General features: G+C 46.4%; 1 protein-coding gene across 1 annotated transcript in view; it reads right to left on the reverse strand.

Annotated features, from left to right (window-relative positions):
- Nucleotides 1–515: 515 nt before the first annotated feature.
- The window catches only part of prima1 (proline rich membrane anchor 1), a 34867-nt gene continuing 18947 nt past the window's right edge, over nucleotides 516–16435 (reverse strand). The window contains exons 3-4 of the mRNA XM_062551396.1: nucleotides 14978–15107; nucleotides 516–3156 (exon numbers count right to left, since the gene is read on the reverse strand). Coding sequence (XP_062407380.1) covers nucleotides 3054–3156; nucleotides 14978–15107 — 233 coding nt within the window. The 3' untranslated portion in view covers nucleotides 516–3053. The remainder of the gene's footprint in view (nucleotides 3157–14977; nucleotides 15108–16435) is intronic.

Consider the following 16435-nt stretch of genomic DNA (forward strand, 5'->3'; position numbering starts at 1 on the left):
TCACAATCCGTCATCACATCATATCTGTGAGCAGGGAGGGTGGGAGGACGGGGAGAGCGAGAGAGAGAGAAAGAGGGAGAGGGGCAGAGAGGGGGAGGGAGAGAGATGGAGGGAAGGAGGGAAGGAGGGAGGGAAACACTGACTTTGCGGTCAGCTTGTGATGACACCTCCGCACTGGATTAAATTAATTTCAGATGCAGGGGGGCAGATTGTTCTGACACCAACTAGAGGAGATTCTCCACCGAGCCACACTGTGCAAGTAACTGCTGGGAGGACACAGGCAGCACACTGCAAGGCGCTTGATTGCGACACGAGCCAGAAACCGGCCGTAAGAGATTTCTGTGTCAAACTGACCTCGTCTAAGACACAGGGGCTAAATCATCGTAAAAAGACAATGATGTTTGAAAGAGGGACAAGAAATAGGAGAGGGGGAAATAATTTTAGGCTGGCTTTTTAGGCATCATTGAGCTTACTATGCGAGCATTTGCAACTATAAATAGGACTATGCCTCAGTGCCAATACTGAATAGTACAATTTTATTTGAAACTAAAAAATCAACATGTTGCAATTAAATCAGTTCAATGCACAATATGTTAGATGTGATGCATACATTGTTCATTAACAACTGTTAATTACACAAATATACAGTAACAGCTTCCTCTAGACACATACACAAGTTTATTCCCCCATGGCATCACATCCACTCACTTACATGTATCCCTTTAAATCAAATTTACTATGTACATATGATGGACACGCAAGAAGGCATATCAATATTTACATTCATGCAATATTTATCAGACTCCTTTTTACATTATAGTACACAATTGGTATGTGTTGTGTTAATGGCTGCTTGCAAGTGATCGTAACATGAACAAAAAATACATAAGAAGACATACACAGTTTGAATCTCATGTAAAGATTTGTGTTTTAAGACATAGAAGACACTGAGCACATGACCAAATACGTTCACTGTTCCATGCCTTGGTCAATCTTATAAAATGATTACGGCGTAATGTATTCATTTGAAACCAGTAAAGAGACCGAAATGACATGTTAAAAATAACGTCTCAAAACGGTCAATAATACACAGTATTTTATATTGCCAATGAAAAGAGCGTGGATGGATCCAAAATTTGAGTATGCTAATTATATGAAAGAAGTGATCGCTCCTTTCCAGACATCATCACAAAGACACATAACATGTAGCTCTAGAAGAATCTGTAGGCTATGTCTGACCACTACAAGCGTTCTCTAATTTGAACATAGAATAGAACCTCAGAAAGAAGTGAGTAAGTAGGCTAATGGACGTGTTCTGTTTTGCCAAATGATGGCTCATCTAATTTAGTGGTTTTGTGGGAGGACCTAAATGGACCATGGTGAGTAGAGAAGGTAACGTTAGCCGAGGTCTCTAGGAAAAGAAACAGTCCATTTGATGAGGTGCAGCTTAAATTACCTGTACAGAAACTGACTAGGCAGTTTTACAGTTGTTTCGCCATACATTTGTTTTAAACAGGACTTCCTCTGTGATGAACTACCATTCGAGATGCCAGCAAGATAGCGATTACAGAAAATAAATAGTAGAGGATTGACTTGGCTGAGCAAATACTCTACAAGAAATCAAAACAAAGTCAGTTAATACATGAAAGCTTGGGATCGGTAGGCCTACTCCTTCTCTCTGCGACATAGATAAAGCTGCTAACATGATTAGCATATCTAGCTCAAACAGGGAGTCGGCATGTTGAGATGGTTTCTGAATAGTACACTTCTGGATTATCGTAGTCACCAATGGTTGATGACTGTCCAGAGGAAAAACGCCAGCTAATTAACATTTCTTGTTTCTGGATGCAAAGCAAACAAAAAAGTGACCTTTTGAAATTGGGATCAGAAGCAAATTTAAACCTTTGCGACATCTAGTCAATAAAGATAACAGTCTTAAGTTACGTGTATACTAGCAATTCGTAGGCTGAGGACAAGAATTCAGAGGCTACTCCAGCCAACATGATACAGGCTAATGCAGAGCCAGTACTGGATTAATCATGAGTCAGCCAGTGATAGACACATTATGAAGCACTTTAAGTGAAACCAAGACTGAGCAGTGCTGATATAGCTGTTCAGCTGAGGACAAAACCAGTGGTAACCAGACATCAGAGGCTAGCCTGGTCCGCTAGTTACTAAAATACATGTCTAGCTCTCTTGCCGCACTCCCATCTCAAATTGCATAGTCAGTCAACCCACACTCTTTGACAATTCATTGTTTCTTCCAGCTGTAGTTTTTCTTTTTTTTAAAAAAAAGGTTCTATATTTGGCATACATGGATCATTCTCATTCCATGGGTGGCGATGACTTTTAAATCAGCGTGCGTCAAAAATACACCCACAGATAACAATGGCTTGATGCATCCCCTTCCTCTTTCGGGACCCTGGAAATTTACAAAAGGTGGAGGAGCATCTCCTGCCCGTCCCCATCCTTTCCTTGGACAAGAGGAATAGCAAAGAGAGAGAGACAAAGAGAGGCAGATACAGAGTGAGTGAGAAAGAGAGAGAGAGCGAGAGAGAGAAAGAGAAGGGTAGGATCCATGAGAAGTTGTTGCATTTAATAGAAAGTGCATGCGTTTGTTTTGTCGCCAGCGCTTGTTTTGCTGCCACTCTCCGCCGACTGGAGTGGGAGGGTTAGGGGGGATCTCCGAGGTGCCATTCGGACTGACAGCTTTGCCCCATGCACTGGCAGCTGTCATCCAGTACACCCCCCGAACCCCTACCCCCCCCGCCAACTTGAGGTGATGTCCCGCAACGGGGCCTAGTCCAGCATGTCAAAGTCTAAGTCCCCTGTTTCCTTTAAGCTCTATTTTATATTCATATATATATTTATATATATTAATAAATATACAATTCTCTGGTTCTCTCTAGGCATCTAGGCATGGCTTGAGTGCCGAAGAAATTCCAGTGTCATTGTCTCTGCCATTCCGTGACCTTGTCAAGCGCAAGGAGAGGGAGTGTGGCTGTAGTAACGTTGAAGAGGATCGCCAGGTGTGGTCATGTCTGGGGCGGCCCCTATACCCCAGTGCTGTTGGTCTCTACCGTTGTGGTCTTGGTCCGGGAGCTCATGGCGTACTCCCCCCGGCTCGTACCATTCTCCTCCTTCCGTAGTGGTTTCCTAAAAACAGACACGTCACAAGTTAGATTGCATTAGGAATTTAGGATGGTTGACAAGAGAGCTGGGATTAGTGTGCTCACAGTGCCTGCAGGGTTGAATCCACGTGTTTGTTATGATGGGAGATGAAAATGCTGTAAATTCTTAACAACCTGCTCATAATTCTGATGGTTTTACATCCCAGATGTTCATCAACCTTCATCAACCTCTTAACTGGCCTGCAGGGGCTATTAAAAAGAAGGGATAATTAAGTAAATTGCTTTTAATTTGCGTAGGTGTGTTTGCAAGATTAGCTAAAGAGGCCCTGTCAGTCAATTCTGCTTATTTTTTATTGCTCTGTGGGCCCACGGTGCTCACGCTAAAATAGCTGTTCACATTCCCCTCTGATATCATTTCGAGAAGCGTCTGGAAATGTGCACTTAATGAAACAGGCTTTGCCTTCGCAAATATGAATCAAAGTAAGGTTTGGGGTTTCGGGGGGGGGGGGGGGGGCTAACGAGTTGCTCTCTCTGTCTGCGGAGCAAGACAGCCCTTCATTATGGCACAGGATGATTCACCGCAAGAGGAGGTCATCAACTTGACTTATCTCCCCGTTTAAATGACTTCCCACAAGCCCAAATGGCAGGAGCACTAAATGCAGCAGCGTCCACCGCTGTCCGTCTCTGATTAGAGATCTAAGATATGTAACCCTTGGAGCCAAAGTCCCAGATAATTCAATTAAAGCACGGAACAATCTAAAAGGCTCCATCAACAAGACCAGGAAAGGGAAGCAGAGCCTTCTGGAGAAAAAAAAACAAATACTGTAGGTCTAAGAAAGATAACAACTGTATACTGTTCAAAACACGCATCAACTGATAAAAACAGCCATATTCCTAGCACACACCAACAGATACAAATGAATCTTTCCGGTTTAACATTTGAATGTGAGGTCACCAATAGTTGTGGTACTGTGGGGGGTTTGTGGTGGCCAACTGAATGGTCACTGCCTTTTTCTCGTGCTTTTCAAAAAGGAGCGTTGCACAAAGAGGATGCAAATAAGCACGCAGATGAAAACAACATGACCTTTTTAAGAGCTGCATCTACTGTCGGGGTCCCTCATGGGCAAGTGTAAGGGGTCAGCTTGCCTTTCACGAAAAGGGCCTGAATTATTTGAAAAGGTCGCTTCCACAGCTACACGCCGAATGTCGTATACATTTCAGATCTTTCTGAAGTTTATCCAGAGATGCAGGCGCTCGGTTGTTTTTGTCTGTAAAGAGCAGAGCGCAAGAATAATTTCTGTGTATAAAGACATCAAGACCATTCCGCTATAATGACCCTGTACAGTGCTTGTGTCTGCCTTCTCGTTCTTTTTCACATACAAATCATCTGTGAGAAAACCAGAGCAAAACTAAATCCTGGATCAAAAAAAAAAAACCCACTTGTTTTGAAAAGTCCCTCTTATACATTATGGGATGTTTAGGAATGCATGCACTTGTTTATCATGATAAAAACAGATGAAGTCCCCTGGGCAGGTTTGATGGGACAATCCATATCCTCTACAGGGACCATCTGCCGTGGCGACGAGTGCGTACGTACTGCCTGGGGCCTGGGGGCTTCCCTGTAAAGACCCCCCCTCCTCCTCCTCCCTCCCCCCATCATGCGTTATACACCAGGGGACAATCCTGAATCCTCCAGGGCTCCCAGAGGATGGAGACAGAAGACAGAGAGAGAGAGAGAGAGAGCATGAGGACACAGACATGAAAAGAGAGAAAAAGAAAAGAGAGATAGATGGACAATGTATTGATGGAGAAAGGGAGCAGAGCGTACAAAGAAAATACTAAGAGCTCAGGATAGAAAAGTGAAAAGTGATAGAAAAGGAATCACGAGAAAGACAGACAAGGAAAATGAGAGAGAGAGAGAGAGAGAGATAGCACACATATTCTAAACCAAAGGTTTATGTACATTCTTGTAACAGAAGGTGCATATGCAGCGGTAGTCACTGCATTGGCAAGAAGCTGCTTTACCGAGGCAGACCACACAGCCCACAAAAACCACAGAGAGCGACCGAGACAAACAAACAGCCACAATAAACCAAATGTGGACGGAAGGTCTTGACTCCCCACGAGAAATCACGGTGACTTGACGCAGCGAACCCCTCCCACCGTCTTGTCAGGCTCTTGCAGGCTGCGGTGCCATTCTGAGGTCATTACCCCAATCCATATGCCAGTCCATCAAAATGGACAACATGTGGCTCACTCAGGTATGAATCAGGTTGGACCCTGACAGCACAGAGAAGCAGTAGCTCATTCTGCTGGCGGTGTGGACGACTCCGGTCCCCAGGGCTCTAGAAGTGGAAGAGGGACGCTGTGAGAGGAAGCTGCCGTTAACATATCCCAATGGATCGATGGGTTTTGGGACTATTTTTAAATGGTGCCACTGCTGGGAATCACCTGCTTCCATCCGTGTTCCAATAACGGCTACATGTGTCTCGGGGTGCGGTAGAATTGGCCATGCTTTGCCTGTTTTTCAATACTAACACAAGCACACAGACACACACTCCCGCACTGAGACAAGAGAGACGCGGGTACTCAGCCGACAAACATAGACATAGATGTAGTAACATCTTTTCTTTTTTCTTTTCTTTTTGGCCAGTTCCTCCGAGCTATATGTCTGATGTATGGCACACACGCTGAGGCAATACACCCACATACGTACACATACTGTACATCCAAAGGTATATAAACAGCACAACAGTAAAGATGGAGAAAGCCGTTCTCCTCGATTCTTTAGCAGCACCAGTCCCAGGGTCCTCCTTCACAGGTTCGGGTCCACAGGCCGCGCTTCCCAGCATGCCTTTCAGCGGTCCTCAGGGCTCTAAGACCGAGCCGAAGCCACTGCCTCCAGCAGCTGCCTGAGTGTCTCCTTCTGAAGCGGCATTTCCTCCCATGGGAGGAAGCCAGCTCAAGTGCTGGTCCAAATGAGGCGAGCCCAAGTAGCCGATGGGAGTCAATATTTATGAAAAGGGGACGAGTTCACGATCACAAGCACGTTCATCAGCGGGTGTAAACAGCAATAAAGTATGTTGTTTGCGTAGCCATGTCACAAACATTTCTGAGGATGATTCATGGTGTTTACGCCGGCTAATGCCCGATCAAATAAACACTCACGGAAGATAAAACACATCCTCTGGCCAAGAAAAATGAGCGGTCGCACAGTCTTGCAGTACGAGATCCTAAGCAGTGGCACATCATTCCGAGGCCAATCGAAACAGGGCAATTAGCAGAGATGGGACAGCTGTTTTGCCGGAGATGTGCGGTAACCATTATACTTTAAAGAGGCAGGTCCCAATCCTTCGGCAGAGGGAACTCTTAAAAAACAATTCTGGTGGGAATATTCAGGGCAAACTGTCTCTAGACAATTCTGACTCATCGAGGCACGTTGTCGCACAAATCACAGTAATGCGGCAACACAGTTGAGTATCGAGATTCCATTTTGAGCCTATGGTTTAAATACGAAAAAGCCTTGTGCATGAGAATTAAACAAGTGCTACATTTTTTCCCCACCAATTTCAGTGAACTGATAAAAAAAAAGAAAAAACCCTGGGAAGTATTTTACGTAACAGGCTTGCTCTTGAACAGTGTAGGCAGGCGATAATATGATCCGCCGTTTAAAAGCACTACAACATTTCTAAAATCTCATTTAATTCATTTGTGTCGTGCCTACAGGCGCGGCTGCGCCCGAGGTGAGCGTGTTTTTTTCGCTTCCGATGTGAACCGGGGCCCTTGCTTCTCCTCACTCCGAGAATAACAATAATAAAAATAAAAAAAAACCAGCGCATGGGGAATTCTAAGGAACACGCTATTCATAGACTGCTCTTATGGCAGCCGGTTTCCATTCACGCGTGGAGGAACCCACCCATCCAGCCCCACCGCCCCAAAAAAAGAAAGGGGAAAGAAAAAAAAGGAAAAAAAAGCTCCAGGAATAGCCTAGATGGGTCTAAAATGGCTACGTCTTCACCTCACGCCACTGTCCAGCTCTCAATAATCCATGCGGTGTAGTATGCATCTGGCAGGTGGCTGCACAGCACAGTGCTGTTGGCCATTAAAGTTTAATGCCACGGCTCTCCAGTGCAGTGTGTACACAGATATGGAAAGCGAGGTGGGGTGGGGGTGGGGGGGTTGATGGAGGTGGGGGGTGGGGGCTCTTCTCACTGTGGTGTCACTGGGGTTTAAGAGAGCAGACTCCATTCAGGTTCTGAGATTCACAAGCTTCATTCATTCGTTGCCAACGGGGGAGGACAAAAAAAAAAAAAAAACACTCGCACATGCATGCATGCATGCATGGCCTCCAGTTCTGAGATGGGTAGATTTCTTTTATCACTCACAAATACACAAATACAGTACACACACACACACACACACACACACACACACACACACACACACACACACACACACACACAGGTGTGTCAGGGTGGCTGTGCTCAATATGAGAGAAAGGAGCACATTAAGGCCAGCACACAGGGCACCCCCCCCCCATCCTACAACAACTGCTATCAATAATAGAAGACAGTGGCTCGTGCCGCTTGCCTATGTCAGCATCTACAGTCAAATGGAAATATGATCAACATTTCAGTATTTCACACACAAGGCAAAAGTCCTCCAGTGCACTGAGCACACACCAGACAAGTGGGCCCTAATGGCCGGAACAGGGGCCAGATAAACTGCTTGGAAAAGCGGCCATTATCTCCACATTTTTACGGACATTGCCGAGCGCTGCCACTGTCCACCTGTGGGTGTTTTTGTTTTGGTAGATTACACATGTTGGCTTGAGCTCCGGCAACACACTACTCCGCCGGGCCTGGCTGATAAACATCAACAAGCCCCCCCATCCCCCCCCCCCCCCATCTCTGGAGGGAGGCTTTCAAGGCTCCTCGAAGGGCATTTACTGTCATTACCAGCAAACACACCGCAGCAGCATCAGCCAGTCCAAATGTAATAGAGGCGGTGATGGAGGCTTCCCATGGAGAAAATGAGATCATGCCTTGTCTCTCCTTTTTTTTTTTTTTTTTAATGTTTTGTTATGCTGAGTCATGGCCACTCGACAGAGACACATAAATTCAGCTTGAGAGCTCATGTCACACTGCGCAGGCATTTTGCGAAGCTCTCAGAAGCAGCGTCCTCGCTATGTTAAACAAAAAGTGAGGACAGCCTCTTGTTTCTAAACAGAGTTTAAAAATAGAGGACAATTAATGCTTGCACACACACACACACACACACACACACACACACACACACACACACACACACACAAGCAATGGCACTTACATGTGCACGCTCAGTAATGACTGCACAGGGCTTGAGAATTTATAAAGGGTGATAAATACCTTATTTGGCAGAGGCACACATTACCGTTATGGGGAGCTTACAGTACGCTTTGTACACCAGACTAATACCAGCACACTGTTTGGGCTGGATATAGATTCACTCACTGCGTTCCAGGGTCCAGGTTTTACACCACTAGAACCAGCACACGGTCTGGACTATAGGATAGTGAATGAATAGATTCATTAACTCCATTCCAGATCTGCGGCCTCAACACTTTCCCAGGCACATCAAACCCAGAAGTAGACAACTGCAGTCCCCCCCCCCCTCCTCTGTGTATTAGAGAAAAGATATCCGTCTTCATTTCTGTGTGTGTTAAGCTTTCTTAAACAAACCCTTGGCCAAGGGTACGTTTTCCCAGCAGGTTCTGTCTGAGCAAAAAGAAACCCTGGATCTGATAGTTCTTAGTGTTTACATCAATCATCTTTGCTACAGAAGGCAAGGTGAGCCAAGCTATGCCACGGCCTGCTCACTGTGTCTCTGTCTCGCTGACAAATGACACGCAGGCAGAGGTGCAGAACGACAACAGAGCACCAGAGAAAGGTGTAACAAAATAAAAAATGACCAGGGAAAGAGTTATCAGACGGTGTCGTGAAGCAGGAAACATCAGTCAGTCTTAGCACGAAAAGACACCCCCACACACACACAGACACACTAACACTAACACACACACACACACACACACACACGTGTACACACACACACATATGCACACACACATACATGCACACACACATACACACATGGACACACATGCACGTACAAGGGCACACACACACTCACACACACACACACGCGCGCGCACAAGTGCGCGCACACACACACAGAGAGACAGACACACAGATATACTCAGTATCTTTCTTTTTTTCCCTCCCTTGCCATCGATATCCTCCCCCCTCTATTAGCTGGGCCACAGAGTTGCGTCTCTGGGAAAGCCCACGTCTTGTCTTCGGCGGTGGAGTTAAATACAGCGCCGGCCACAATGGGGGCTTCTTTCCCACTCGCGCATGCACAAGAAGCCACACACTCTCATTGCTATTGACTCGGCAAATCCATACAGGCATCCAATTACGGGGCCCGGCCACAGAGAGCCAGTGGGAGAGCACTAAACGGCCCCCAGGTGCTGACCTTTCACTTCCATCTCCGTTCTGCCCGATCACTCATCACGAGGCGGCGTTCGCCGAGAAAGCCGAGAGCTCGCTCTCTCCAAGTGCTCTCCGGCGAGCCAGCGCCACCACGCATTTGCATGATCCTACATCACATGAAGGGGGAAAATTCAAATGAAAATGTTTATCTTTAAAAGAATAGAGACGATCACCCGAGCACTTAAGAGTCTGATATGCCTGCACATCACCAGCACCTGGGATACGGAAAAAACGGCCAAAGGCACAGGGATTTGCTTTTAATCTTTTCGGAAAATATTCCTCTTTTCACGTGTGGAAAGACTGAAAAAAGGGAGAGAAAGAAGAAAGGAAAGAGGAAAATAGGAGGGGGGCGGGGAATAATAAACGATGAAAGATGTTTATGCAGCTGATTCATCTTCACCATTTTTCCATGGTACACAATTTCACATCATCTACACTGTCCGCCTTCACAGCACTTCCAGCCTCGTCCTTAAAGGAACACTTCACCGCTTTTTCATATTAAACTCTGTTATTCCCTTAACTAAGACAGACAACCAATAGAGATGAAGTTATGTTTTCAGTGGAGGTGTTTGGTCGCTTCTAACTTCATCTCTGTTTGGATCCTAATGAATGAACTGGGCTAGCTAAGTGCTATAAAAGTAGCACCGCGCGCCAGAGCCAGTGAGTGCACGCATTGAAACGTAAGAGGTATGTATCAACTCGTCTCAGTTAAGGGAAATAACAGAGTTTAATATGAAAAGACGATGAAGTGTTCCTTTAAGTCTGTTGCAGCCTCATGTGGAACCTCTGCGCAACCGCTTTTGCAGACCCCAGACATAGCCGACATCACAAGCAAGTGTGCATTCTCCCCTGTGACTGCGGCCCAAGTGGAGTTATTTTAGGCCAGGGCTGGCTGAGCGTTACTTTGGGCGACAGCGTGGAGCAGCGCTGCATGTACACCACACACAAAGGCGATTCTCGCCGTCTCCTCCAGTACGGCAGAGTCGGACCGGCCGAGACAGCTGTCCGCTTGGGACGGCTTACGAACCCGAAGCGCGAGAGCATTATAGCGGGCTCTGGTTTTGCGATAAACATGAATCAAATATCACAGGGCATTTGCATGTCCCTCTTTATTTTCCCAACCTCCTCTCCTTCTCCTCTCCTCTCTTCTACTCTCCTCTCCTCTCTTCTCCTCTCCTTCCCCTCTCCTCTCTTCTCCACTCCTCTCTTCTACTCTCCTCTCCTCTCTTCTCCTCTCCTTCCCCTCTCCTCTCTTCTTCACTCCTCTCCTCTCCTCTCCTCTCCTCTCTTCTCCACTCCTCTCCTCTCCTTCCCCTCTCCTCTCCTCCCCTCTCCTCTCCTCTCCTCTCTCAGTCCTCACTCTGGCCATCTCAGATTTCTCCTCGCCTGAGAGCTGTAATGCGCTTTACCACAATGACACATAAATTCCTCTCCCCAAAGCACAGCAGACAACAAAGACAACAAGGGCAAGAAAACAAGAGCGAATACATAACAATAGTGTTTGTTTCTCTTTCTGCCTCTCTCAATCTCTCTCTCTCTCTCTCCCCCTGTTTCCCTATCCCTCTGTTCCACTTCTATGCTGAGCCAGATAGTGTGTGTGCGTGTGTGTGTGTGTGTGTGTGTGTGAGTATGAGGCAGTCCCAGCACTGAAGCTCTTTCTCCTTGAATGCACTTAATGCCATCAAACTCATTACAATAAGCCAGTGCCCAGCAGATGCTGATGTGGGGCTGGTGACTTGTGCCTATATACCATCGGATGGGGGCGATTATTGCGGTGCTAAACCCCGTCTGACCGTCTGGCTTTACCAGAGAGCCGTTTCCGCTGCATAGGTCATTGGCCGTGGCTAAATGACGATTTCCACTCGCATATAAAGGGGGACATTAAACATCTCTCTTTTGTGGCTCAGGCTTGGCAGAGTGAGCATACTCATTAGGTGGTAAAAAAGCTGCCAGCTGAGGCTCCCATTGGGGAATACATTGCTTCCACCCAAATTCTCAGGGCAGGGAGAGAGAGAGAGATAGAGAGAGAGAGAAAGAGAGAGAGAGAGAGATAGATGTGGGGGTGTGAGGCAGAGAGATAAAAAAGCAACAGAGAGAAAAATGTGTACACATTACAAATTCATTCACTCGGGCTAATTCAAACGGCTCTCTATGCACGGGGAGTAACGGCTCCGTGTCGAAAAACGAGGCGACTCCTACAGTACACGGGTGCCACGTGTGGGCACAATTCTGCGTTAGTGTGAAACACGGAGGAGAAATAACTGCCCAAAAGTCTGGACTTGGCGTCTGCCACCACAAATGATCTGGAGAGTCATCTGGGGCCTCATTGGGCACTGGTACAACAAACATTTGTAAGTCACACCCATAATGAAATAATTCACTAGCAGTTCCATCTGGTGTAGCACGGAACAAACAGTACGGCTCCATGTCATAGGCTAGATGTGCTATCTGGCAAGTCTAGGCTATTTCCTCATTACACTCTTCAAAATGAGATTAAAATGGCCTGGACGAACATGCTCTGTTTTTGATGCAAATAAGATGAAAATAAACATATTAAACTAAAAAGAAAAAGGGAACTAAGGCAGGAATATAAGAAAATGAACGACAAAAGGTACGGACAGAGGACTGGTCTGTTGGACTGAACGTCTTGGTTAGTGTTGGTGTATCGCTCTCTGCAGTTCCTGGGACCGACTTGCCGTGTCAGTTATTTCACCATGACGTCGCTACTCCGCCAGCATAAATGGAACCTGCGCAGATACATGCGTGACTGCAGTGAATCACAGACGACCTATTTTTACAGCTGCTTATGTGAGCGATCATGGCTGTCCGAGGTCATTTCCTCTTCCTGGCCCTGACGAGACGGGCCTTCTCTCCTCCGCTCCTCTGCCGTCGCCGTGGAGCCCTTGTCACAGCGCCTTCTCACCTCAGGAGGGCCGACGTGACACGCCACACGCACACTGACGTCCTCAAAATCTCCCAGGTTACCTTGGGTGCCACCGCTTTTAACTCCTCTCATTAATGGTGCATGGCCACTGACTTCTGAGCCGCATCATGGGCGCTACAAAAACCACAGTCACACCCCCGTGACAAATTCCAAACTCTCACGAAAAGTAAAATAGAAAAGATGGCGTTTTTTTGTTTTGTTTTTAAAAACCCTTAGTTGGCAGGGAGGTAGGGGTGGAGTGGGGGACGGGTGGGGGCTCATGGTTATGGAACAAGTAAACTCGACCCAACTTTTGAAATGGCTCTTACATTGCAGGAAATGAATAAGTAACGACGTGGTAATGAATTGAGCCGACAGGGCCGGTGTGGCGAACCTGTGCCGGACTCCGTCCATTACTCCAGCAGGCACACGGCACTTGCATCAGGCGACAAATCAGCTGTGTCTGTATTCTACACCTCCACCAGAAGCCATCTGTGAATGTGCCAGCGCCATCACACTGATCCCATCAGGACCCAGCCAAGCCCCCCCCTCTCTTCCTCTCTCTCTCTCTTTCTCTCTCTCTTTCTTTGCATCTCTCTCTTTCTTTCTCTATCTCTCTGTCTCTCTTTCACTCTTTCTGTCTCTCTCGCTCTTTCTTTCTATCTCTCTTTCTTTCTCTCTCTATCTCTCTCTTCTTTCTTTCTTTCTATCTCTCTCTTTCTCTCTCTCTCTCTCATTCACTCTCTCACTCTCTTTCTCTCTCTCTCTCTCTCTCGTCATTCCGTGAGATGGAAGCAGGCGTAGTGACTCTGCAGATTAATTCATAAATAATGACTGTGGTTTGACGCTATGACGGGGCTGGCGGTGTTTTGATGACATGGCAGGCGAAAGCAGCAGCAGCACCTGCCCGCCACCACCACAAAGCCAAACCCCCCCTACCGCCTACCCTCTACCTCCTACCCCCCTCTGCATGTAAAAGTTGCTGGGATAACCACTTTGCAGCAACACACAGCAGTGCTGTGCTAGTGACTTTCTGACCTCTGGATGCAGATACAAGTCTCTCAAAGGTAAAGACACAGTGCTGCACTAAATCCCTCTTGTGCACCTCCCTCCTACAATAACAAACGCCGCGCATTGCCTTGCTTATGAAAGGCAGGCTGAGCAAATGGCCCTCTTGCTGGAAGCCACTGCATTGCCCATTTCCACTGTGTGCTTGACAGCTCATGCTACTTGCACAGGATTTCCTTCTCAGTGCTGAATTATCTCAGCCGTGGTCGTTTAAGAGAATCCGGATATTTTCTTTGTGGCTTTTTTTTCTTTGTGATAATTGAAGACACTAAAAGAAAAACCAGGGCAATAAAAAAGGGAGGGGAGGGGGGGGGGGGCTTAATGCTTGCTGCTGGTAATTGAGATCACCCTCCGAATGGTGAAGACCAACAGACAGCTCCACCATGATACGGACTCCATCCCTCTCTCTGTGCGCTCCTTCGCTTCCCCGTCACATCGGCTCACTTCTCCTCCTTTCGCTGTCTTTACGCTATTGTACCCCTGCCACAACAGCTTATTGTCCAGCGGCATATCAATGTGACATGTGAATCTTAGGATGCGCAGTCTCCTCCACTGAGCGAAGCGGCGGCGTGATGATAGGCTATACTATTTTCTACCGGCACCTCTTTAGACGACTACTTCAGGGGGAGCTAGGCCTTTTTACATTACTGAGCCTCATCACTACCTACACAGGAGGGGCACACAAAAGGATGTGGTATACTGTACATTGAAGGTCACAAGTGATACGATTTGAGTGGAAAACTGGAAATGGAAGCGCTGTAGCTATCAAAGGTGCCATATAGAGTGTATATTTCCCTTTGTTAATCTTCCCCTGAGCTCTAAGAGCTCGATGAGGAGGAGCAAGAGGCTTTGTGAGGCTGTGGTGTGGATGGATATGTGTTGTGAGTACTCTACTACTGAAAGAAAAAACAAGTAAGTAAGTGTGTGAATCGTGTGTGTTTTGTGCGCGGGCATGCCTGTGTGTGTGTGTGTGTGTGTGTGTGTGTGTGTGTGTGTGTGTGTGTGTGTGTGTGTGTGTGCGCATGCCTGTGTGTATGTGTGGTGTGTGTGTGTGTGTGTGTGTGTGTGTGTGTGCGCATGTTTGTGTGTGTGCGCATGTTTGTGTGTGTGTGTGTGTGTGTGTGTGCGCGCGCATGCCTGTATGTGTGTGTGAGTGCATGGCTGTGTGTGTGTTTGTGTGAATCGTGTGTGTTTTGTGCGCGGGCATGCCTGTGTGTGTGTGTGTGTGTGTGTGTGTGTATGTGTGCGCATGCCTGTGTGTATGTGTGGTGTGTGTGTGTGTGTGTGTGTGTGTGTGTGTGTGTGTGCGTGCACACATGGCATACCTCTTTATGGCCTTGTAGCAGACGATGGCGGTGAGGAGGAGGAAGACCACAGAGGCACAGCTGGCGGTCCCGAGCACCAGCCACATCTCATCCCACCAGGGCTTCCTCGTGGGCTCCACTGGGGGAGGCACTGCAACACATTAACACACAAATCACTTCTATTTATTATTTACACACGCAAATCAAATCTATATATATTATTTAGACACAAAAATCACATCTATATATTCATTACACATCAATTAAATGTATTTACGCACAGAAAAAAAACACTTATTATCATTTACACATATAATTAATCTATTACATTGTATTATTTACACAAATTTATCTTTACCGTTTATAATTATTTATTATGTACAGCCATTTACAGTTAGGCTTTACACTTTATTAATGTATATGAAAGCGAATATTGACCCTGTCTTGTTAGGCATCTGGCCCTTCTGGCCTCAGGCAGCGTACAGGACCATCAAAGGCAGAGGAGGAGGCGAAAGACATGGACACAATCCATTTGAAATGTGTTTACCCCTTGAAAGTGGTTGATGATAGATACAGAGGAAATGAGTGAGACAGAAACTCTGTTGGCTATTTTAAGGGTTTCTTTTATCTCATGAATAATAAAAAGATGACAGGAAAAGAGAGATGGAGAGATAAACAGATGGCTCTTAAATCACTTTGAAGCGTCTCCTCCTACTACTACTGAGACAAAAGCTGCTGTCCAGAGGTTGAGTAGCCTATAGATAGCCAATGGTCATTTATGAGGTAATGCAATAATTGCTCAAAGCTTTTATTGCAAAAAAGATGGATAGGGAGCTCTTCCTGCATCACCTGTGAAAATAACCAGAGCACACCAGGGGCGCACGTATAAGCTGTATTGCGCGACCTTCCTAATTTGTGCTGGGTTATTCAATTAAGCCTACCTTTACCATGTCTAGTCATGCTGCAAATTGCTTTAGAAAAAGATGTCACCTGAATGGCAAGTAAATCACTAAGACGTTGTTAAAAAGACATCATAGGATATCCTGGATAGAATGCGACCCATTTCCTGAGATGAAGACCAGAGGCTTACGACAGCACGGCATTGTTGTTCATCATCTTCCTCAATTATGCCATAGAGCTACTGTGTCAACCCTAATCAGTATTGTGGTTTTCTCTTTCTTTAATGCCTTAAGTGTACTGTATATCATAACTGAATGGTGCAGTGAAAACCCTAATACACCAGCATCAGGGCTATTTGTGCCTCTGTGATGTTTTGTACAGTTCAAACCATATTTTTCTTTCCGTATCAGAGACCACCATGGAGCCGTTACATCTCCCCTGTGTTCTTCATCACCTGAGAGGGCCGGTGCCGGGCATCAGTGCTTAGCTCCCCCGACATTAATCATTCCCCCCCCTATCCGAGAGGCGTTTATTTCAGATCATTACACTGCCTCCTCGTCCAGAAAACGATTAGTGCTT

This window comes from Sardina pilchardus, chromosome 12 (assembly GCF_963854185.1).
Source record: "Sardina pilchardus chromosome 12, fSarPil1.1, whole genome shotgun sequence".
In the NCBI taxonomy this organism is placed as follows: Eukaryota; Metazoa; Chordata; class Actinopteri; order Clupeiformes; family Clupeidae; genus Sardina; species Sardina pilchardus.